The 8506-nt window shown below is 33.8% G+C and overlaps 1 protein-coding gene across 1 annotated transcript; it reads right to left on the bottom strand.

The window, feature by feature from the left end:
• Nucleotides 1-300: 300 nt before the first annotated feature.
• LOC149220769 (uncharacterized) lies at nucleotides 301-1107 on the bottom strand. The gene has a single exon (XM_089387200.1). It carries the CDS (start codon nucleotides 1105-1107, stop codon nucleotides 301-303), a length of 807 nt encoding a protein of 268 aa, XP_089243326.1.
• Between the last annotated feature and the right edge of the window lie 7399 nt (nucleotides 1108-8506).

The following is an 8506-nucleotide window of genomic DNA, read 5'->3' as shown; positions in this document are numbered from 1 at the left end:
AAAATATCAGTATTTTATAAATTGTAGCCAGGATAGAGGGTATTAAGGTTTTAAGGTGTTAGTTTACGTTTGAATTAGGTCCCTATCGACAAGAAATTTTTAAGTAAAACCATGAATTCACTGAACCTATTACGAGGGAGATCACATAAAACTATATGTACTTTATTCAAGATAGTGCATGATTATTGTCAACTGAACCATCCATGCCATATTTAAAATAGTACATGATGCACCCAAAAAAACAAATGTAATTGTAATTTTAACTCTCTCTCACAGCTTAGCAGTCCAGATAATATCATATCAAACAGGTGATTGTTCGACCACAACGGTGGGGAGATGCATCAACATCTGACCACTTGAAACAATCTTGAGATAGTAATAAACAAAATCTGCCAATATGAAGCTCTGAACAGTTTCGGAGACTATGAAGAGGAAAAGCCCCAAATCAAAATCAGTTGTGATGGAGCCGTCCATAATGTTCTCTACGGTCAGCATGAGCCAGAATGCAAATTTGGATAACCTTTCTACGCCTAGAGCAAACACATAGAAGGCAGTAAAAGCTTCCACGATCCTTTTACTTTGCATTACGCGGAGTTGAGGAAGAACTAGCACGGATTCCAGATAGGGAACAAACACTACGATGACCCTTTTTAGAGAACAAAATGCCAAACCAAAATGAGTCAAGGGATGCATTACCAGGGCAACGAGTGCGCAGGGAAGGAGTAGGTAATATATGGGTAAGTTGTCGACGTCGTCCATGTATGTAGATCTGACCTTGAAACGGATGATATAGATGACCCATATGGTCGTTATGAGACCCAATAAATCCATCGTTATGCTTATGATTTTATACAGGTTGATTGCCATGCTAGGGTTTCCAGGCCAGGTATTCAGGTAGGTCCTCACTGCGAAACAAATCGCAGTGAGTTCCTGAGACTTGAGTGACAAGACTACGGATGTTTTCTTCTTCGTTAGCTTGTAAATCAGCACAGAAATTCCACATATGCGAATGATATTTGCAGTGATATAGACAGCCACGACCCAATAATCCCAAAAGTTAGAGAAATCAATGCCAGCAGGAGACATATTATACCCATGGCTTGGCATGCCTATTTCTTCACAGATTAGCTCTTAGACCATATTTTTAGAGCAATGAGAATATTTTTTGTGCCCTTTTAGAACCCATGTCTAACTTCTTCACCTCCTGAATGTCAATTTTCCTGTGTAAATCAAATCTGAAGCCCTGTTTTTGCATCCCAGGTCTTATAAATGAAATATTTAGCCTATAGGTAGTAATTACAAGCATGCTGGAAACATGACATGGCCCTGACATCATGTGCTTTCGAGGACCATGATTGAAAAACTTGACGAACAATAACCGCCCTGCATTAATGGCCAGTGTATCTACCTTCCAGTTGACGAGCGAACTAAGATTTTTTAAGGTTTCCTTTGAAAAAACAAAAATCTTATCCCGTGTTTTCGAAATATTTTGGTAATTCCGTCCTTATCATCGCATTTTTGGGTTTTATCTATTTTGTATACTTTCAAATATCATTCTATTTATATTTATGGACTAGCCTGCAGTTTGTTTTGGGAACTTATATCTGTATTTGTGCCTATCACTTCGTTAAAATTAATTGCCAACCTGAAAGTAGGTAATCCTCAAATCAAATCATATTATTCATTCAGGTTGTTCGTTATTATATACAAGAGGAAGTGATTGTTTAGTTCATCTCCCGATGACTCTCCATCTTCTCTATTTTTTTACTTACACTAATTATAGTTGTTCACCCAATCCCTATGATTAGGTGTCAACATTTCCCCCTTAATCTGAAGGGATGTTGGTGAATCCAAGCATCGTTCTAAATCTTTCAAGCTTTTCTGTTCCAAGCGCTTTGGTGAAGATGTCTGCAATTTGCTCATTAGTGGAACAATGGCGAAGATGAATTGTTTTGGCCTCAACATGATGTCGAATCAGATGATATTTTGTATTGATGACCTTTGTTCGATCATGGAACTTTGGGTTATTGGCCAAATTTATTGCCGAGGTATTGTCAATCATGAGTGGAGTTATTATACTTGTTTTACCTACAAATCTTCAAGAATTTTCCTGAGCCTCACAATTTCCTTTGTTGCCTCAGTTTGTGCCACATATTCTGCCTCAATTATGGAATCTGCTAGAACTGATTGTTGCGTGATCTCTAGGAGACAGCTCCTGATCCAAGACTCATAGCATAACCTGAGGTAAATACCCCAGTTTCTTTATCTCCATCGAACTCTGAATCAAAGTATCCAATCAAGCTGAAGTCGCCCACCTGTGTATACTTGATTTCAAAGTCTTGAATTCCCTTCAAGTACTTTAGAAGTCTTTCTGTGGTAGATCAATGTCCCTCACAAGGATTTTGCATAAACCTGGAGAGGATTCCAATAGCAAATGAAATGTCTAGTCTAGTAGTAGTTAGGTAGTTGAGACTTCCTACAAGTTGTCTATACTTTGTTACATCCTCAAATTATTTTTCTTCAATGGATGTGAACTTTAAGTTTTGTTCCATTGGAGTAGTCAAAGGATTACATTCAGTCATGCCAAACCTGTTCAACAGATCTCCAATGTGCTTATTTTGAGAAAGGAATATGGACTTCTGATGTTGAGTACTTCAATACCAAGATAGTAATAAACATAGCTCAAATTAGTCATTTCAAAACCTTTCCTCAATTCCTTCTTTATGGATGCAATGTAGCTCTCATTGTTCCCTATCATCAAAAGATAATCTACATATACCACAAGATATACAACTGTTTTTCCAATCTATATTGGCAAATAAAGTTGCATCATCAAGATCATAATGTTTGAAATTGAGTTTCAGAAGATGCTTAGTTAGTTTTTCATACCAGGCTCACGATGCTTGTTTGAGACCATACAAGGATTTCACAAGTTTGCATACTTTATGTTCATATCCTTTTACAACAAATCCTTCAGGTTGGGACATACAAACATTCTCTTTTAGATCTCCATTCAGGAAAGCAGTTTTTACATCCATTTGATGAACTTTCCAACCGTTCTGAGCTACTAGGGCAAAGAGTGTCCGAATGGTATCCCATTTTGTTGTGGGGACAAAAGTATCCTCATAATTGACCCCTTCATTCTGTGCAAAACCTTTTGCGACAAGCCCGGCTTTGTGCTTATCAAGTGAGAGATCAACTTTATACTTGTTCTTGTAGACCCACTTCCAGCCAATTTGTTTGGTTCCCAATGGAGGATCAACCAGCTTCCAAGTGCCATTCTTTATCAGGGCATCATACTCCTTTTGCATCGCTTCTTTCCATTCATCATGAGAAGCAGATTCTTTGAAGAAAGTTGGTTCAAAATTTGTAGACAAATTCAATTCACAATCAGAAGAAACATCCATATCAACAGGTGAATCATAGTCATCTACATCACCTCCATTTTGCCAATTTCAATTTCTAGTTCCTGTCTTTCCAACCTCATCAGGATGAACACTTTCAAGTGTCTTTGTCAGCCACTTTGGGGGATCTTTCTCAGATGGTCTAGGCTACTTCGTTGATTGAGTTGGGACTGAATCAATATTGAGTCTCTCAATTCTGTCAATCACATCACTCAAAGAATCATTCATTGTTGTAGTTTCATGCGGGGGAGAGAGTGCTTCAGAAAAAGATTCCATAGGTTGATCTAGTATAGGAATCCCCCCTTCAATATGTGGAATCTGATTATCATATTCTTGAAATGATTTTGCATTTGTGAATCTATCCAAGTGATCAAGTTGTCGCTCAACAAAATTGTCAGTTTTGGATGATTCAAGAAAGATTACATCTCTAGATACAACAAAATTTTTATTGACTTCATCATAGAAATGATATGCTTTGGAGGTGTTTGAATACCCCAGGAAGATACACTTATGATTTCTTGCACCAAGTTTGTTTCTACGTACCTTTGGTATCAAGGAATAACATGTGGAACCAAAGACCCTAAGATGCTTTACCGAAGGAATATGCCCATACCACATTTCATAAAGAGTCTTATTTCTAATAGCATTAGATGGACATCTATTCTTTACATATACAACACATAGAACTGCATTAGCCCAAAACATCAATTTTACATTTTTGAAAAACATCATGGAGCACACCATATTTATGATTGTCCTATTCATTCTTTCAGCTACTCCGTTCTGTTGGGGATTATAAGCCACAGTTGTTTGATGTTTGATCCCATGTTGGCGAAGATAGTTTTCAAATTCATTTGAAGTGTATTCTTTTCCATTATCAGTGTGAATAGAGCCAATATGAGATTGTACATCATTTTCAATCCATGTATGAAAATTCTTGAATGTTTGAAAAGCATCAGATTTGTTCTTCAATAAGTAAACCCAACACATTCTGGTGTAGTCATCAATAAATGTCATCATATATTTATTTCCATTTGCAGAAGGAACAGGAATTCGACCAGATAAATCTGAATGAATGAATTCAAGTTTTCTATGTGCTCTTGAATGTGACATGAAAAGACTGGTTGCTATGCTTTCCTAGAATGCAAGCATCACATTGCTTAAGTTTCCTAGGAATTGTAGGCAAACTAGTAACACCATTTCTCTTCAACAAGTGGAGGTTGTCATAGTTCAAGTGTCCAAATATAGCATGCCATAATAAAGTTGATGGAAATGTACCTTCTTCATAATGAGAATTGTATGAGAGATTTTGTGCACGAGCAGAGGTACCCTGCAGCTTGAGAAGCCCTTCTTCTTCTATCCTCGTCATGACAAGTGAGTGACATGATGCTTTTCTCACCTCAAGATTGCCATAAAACATATGAATGGAGTGTCCTTGCTGGCGGATGTGGACCAAAGACAGCAAGTTTCTCCTCATCTATGGGAGATATATAACATGATGCAGAAGAAAGTCTGGAAGACCAAGAAATTTACGCCTGATTGTGCCAAGCCCTAATGGCTTGATTTTTTATTTGTCTGCAAAGTATACTACTCCATCAACATTGTCATTAAATTCTTCAAAAAAAATCTCTTTTGAAAGTCATGTGACAAGTCGCTCCTTAATCAAGCAACTAATCATTTTTCCAAGAAGTAAGTGAAGCATTAAATAAGCCTTCATTTACTCCAATATTACAGTGTGCCACAATATAGTGAGCAGATTCAGGTGCTTTAACTTTCTCTTTGTCATTAGTTTTACCTTTGGGTTGGTTTCTTTCCTACTCAATTCTGTCCCAAGGCAACTTGCATGTGGATGAATCATGTGATCCATCTCCTTTGCAGCGTATACAGTGCAAATCTGACTTTTCTCCTCAAGAGTGTCTGCCCCCTCGCCTTTGAAATTTATTCCTCTTCCTCTTTGACCACTTCTTCCTCTGGAAGAATATTAAGCAAGATTCTTTTCTCTATGAGCAAGGCACACAGCCTCTTCAGAAGACTCAGGAGTTGTCTTCTTACCAAAATATTTCTCTCTTTCAGCAAATTTTTTCACAAGGGAGTCAAAGGTAATATCTTTGAGGTTTCCATTTGCTTGCAATGACTCAAGATAATTTGAGTAAGTGGGATAAAGTGCCTTGAGAAAAGCTATTAGAGGAATATCCAGTTCAACATTAGTGACTTTGATATCATGCATTATAGATTTTACTTCTGATGCAAGAGAAAGAGGATCATTATTTTGTAATTCAAGGGTGAAGAGTTTAATCATGAGTTGAACAACTTCAAGTGCAGAGTGTGAGTCATAGAGTTCCTTTAGTTTTTGTAAGGCTTCGAAAGCATTTGAAAATGGTGAAATATGGCGACTCACCTCTTCATTTACTGATGCTGCAATGAATGCATAAGCCTTGCTGTTCTTATTTTCCCAAATGGAGAATTCCTTGTCTGAAGTAGATTGTTCTGGCTCTTTGTCTCCGTTTCCAACACACACTCCTTTCCATAGCTCATTAAAAATGAGAGTGTGTTTGATTTTCCGCAAACATTCTGGATAGTTCTCTTTGCTGATGAGAACCACTCCAACTATAGAGATTAATGAATGCATTTAAATGTGTATTGTGTAAAAAAAAAATCTCCTCTACTGGAAAAAATTTGCACTTGCTGTGTAGACAAAAATGTAAAAGATATTATTCTGATATGTAAATATCATAGGGCTTTTTCAAAGTTGTCATAAGATATAAAGCAGCTTACAAGGTCACCTATGGCAAAATTGGTAAGAATTTTCGTTCCTCGAACTAACTCGGCATATGAACAAAATCAGTTAAAGCTGTAAACAATACACGTTATATATATATATATATATATATATATATATATATATATATATATATATATATATATATATATATATATATATATATATATATATATATATATGAGGTTTGGGAGCGTTCAGAAATATATGATATGGAGGAGCTATGAGGCGATATGATACCTATGTGGAACAATGTTATATATGAAACAAACAGCGTAGGAGTTAGTGTAGGAGCCAAACAAATAGCGTAAGGGCTAGCGCATATATATAACATGTGTTTATGTATATGGAACAACGTAGGACCAGAGCGATATATGTAGGGGAGAGGGTCAAAATTGTGTAGTTGGGAGATCTGGTATTACAAAAGTAACAGGTATACGTAGTGGATTAAACATGCAGTAGTATTGTAGTGGAGTATTGACAGGAGATATGAGGTTTGAACCCTATTGTCGATGCCACAGTGGATTCGACAGCAACATGGAACAACAAATACCAGGAATTATTTCAACAATTTTCAAAAATCCATTGACATCATTGTAGATGGTTCATAGCATACGAAACATATAGCAAGCTTCACCGCTCAAGAGTTTTTACCAAAGCATAGTTCAACACTTCAACTCCTTTCGCTCCTTTCACTCTTAGTGAATATTATGAGCCCACGCTTCAAAACGCTTCAATTCCTTCACAAATTATTACTTTTGGGAGTGTTCAATCTAGCGTGGAGGTAGAGGGACATAGGAAAATGGTAGGAAATGCAGGACAAATTTCTGAAAAAAATGGCAGAAGGGAGTTACAATGGGAGAAAGGGATGCCAAAATTGGAGCTGACTCTGATACTATGTCAGGCCAGGAGGTAACTCCTCAAATCAAATCATATTATTCATTCAAGTTGTTCATTATTATATACAAGAGGGAGTGACTCTTCAGTTCATCTCCCGATGACTCTCCATCTTCTCTAGTATTTATTTACACTAATTATAATTGTTCGCCCAATCCCTATGATTAGGTGTCAACAGAAGCTTAGTACTTTTTAAAAATAAATAAATAAATTGCACTAAAAATACAAAAAGATAAAAAAATAAACTAACAATAAACGCAAATATATAAAAAACACTTCGTTGTGTAGGAATAAAATATAATCCTATATCACATCATAATTTTATTCATTTATTAACTCTTCTTTTATATTTTTACTTAATCATAATAATATATGATAAATTATAAATATAAATATTTACAATATTCACATATAATGATATTATAATATTATATACTATTATAATATATTAATATTTTGTTTTAATTAATATTTATTTATATAAAAATAAGATATAATAAGATATAATATTATTATATATAATAATACTGTATTTTGTTAAAATATAATTATATTTTATTAGGTTGTTTTAATTGATTATTTGAAAATATTTGTTTATTTATTTATTATATAGTATAATAAAAAAAAGATTGTAAATGGTCTAAATATTTTATTTTTTTAAGTTATTTTTTTCTTTAAATATTTTTCTGAGTATGATGTATGTCATCTTTTTAAACTTGAAACATAATAGTTATTTTGAAATATCAACCAAATAGTCTGTTTAAACTTAAACCATATTAGTTAGCTTGAAACATCACCAAATAATTAATTAATATGATTAATTAGTTAGTCAAAAACAAGATGAATCACATAAGATTTAAGGTATAAGTTAGTTTATCTATTATATGCTTTCAAAAGTTTTTCTACATATTTTCTATCTTAATTTATCTAGAGTTTAATAAGAAATCACAAATTTAAATTGCAAACTCTCTGCAATCTCAATACCTTAAAGTTTTTGAAAATACTAAATTTATATAAACCAAAACCCATTTTAAATATAAAAAAAATACCAAAACAAAATGCTACACAAGAAGTTTAATAAGTTTGTCAATGCAATTCATTATGTTTGTCTACATTATATTTATGAAGTGAATGTTGATGTAATATAAAAGGATACGATTTATAACATGTATTTAGCAGTAAAGGTAAAGTAATTAGTAGAACGTATATCATTTTTTACTAAAAATCTTGGGATAAAATTGAATTATTTTAATATTATAAATGATAATTTTAGGTAAGTAATATATTTATTTTATTATTTTTTCTGAATAAAAAAATATATATGATTAAATCAAAGTTTAAAATTAATAATAAATATTAACAATTTATTTAAAAAAAAATAATGTAGTGTAATTATTAGCTTAAATATTTATTTTTATATTTCATT

Source organism: Pinus tabuliformis, chromosome Q (genome assembly GCF_031772625.1).
Source record: "Pinus tabuliformis cultivar Carrire ecotype Pingquan chromosome Q, CPIR1, whole genome shotgun sequence".
In the NCBI taxonomy this organism is placed as follows: Eukaryota; Viridiplantae; Streptophyta; class Pinopsida; order Pinales; family Pinaceae; genus Pinus; species Pinus tabuliformis.
This window is presented reverse-complemented; position numbering and strand designations above follow the sequence as displayed.

Bases quoted from the DNA above. Each gene is read 5' to 3' on its own strand.
- LOC149220769 (XM_089387200.1), bottom strand. From the start codon at position 1,107: ATGCCAAGCCATGGGTATAATATGTCTCCTGCTGGCATTGATTTCTCT.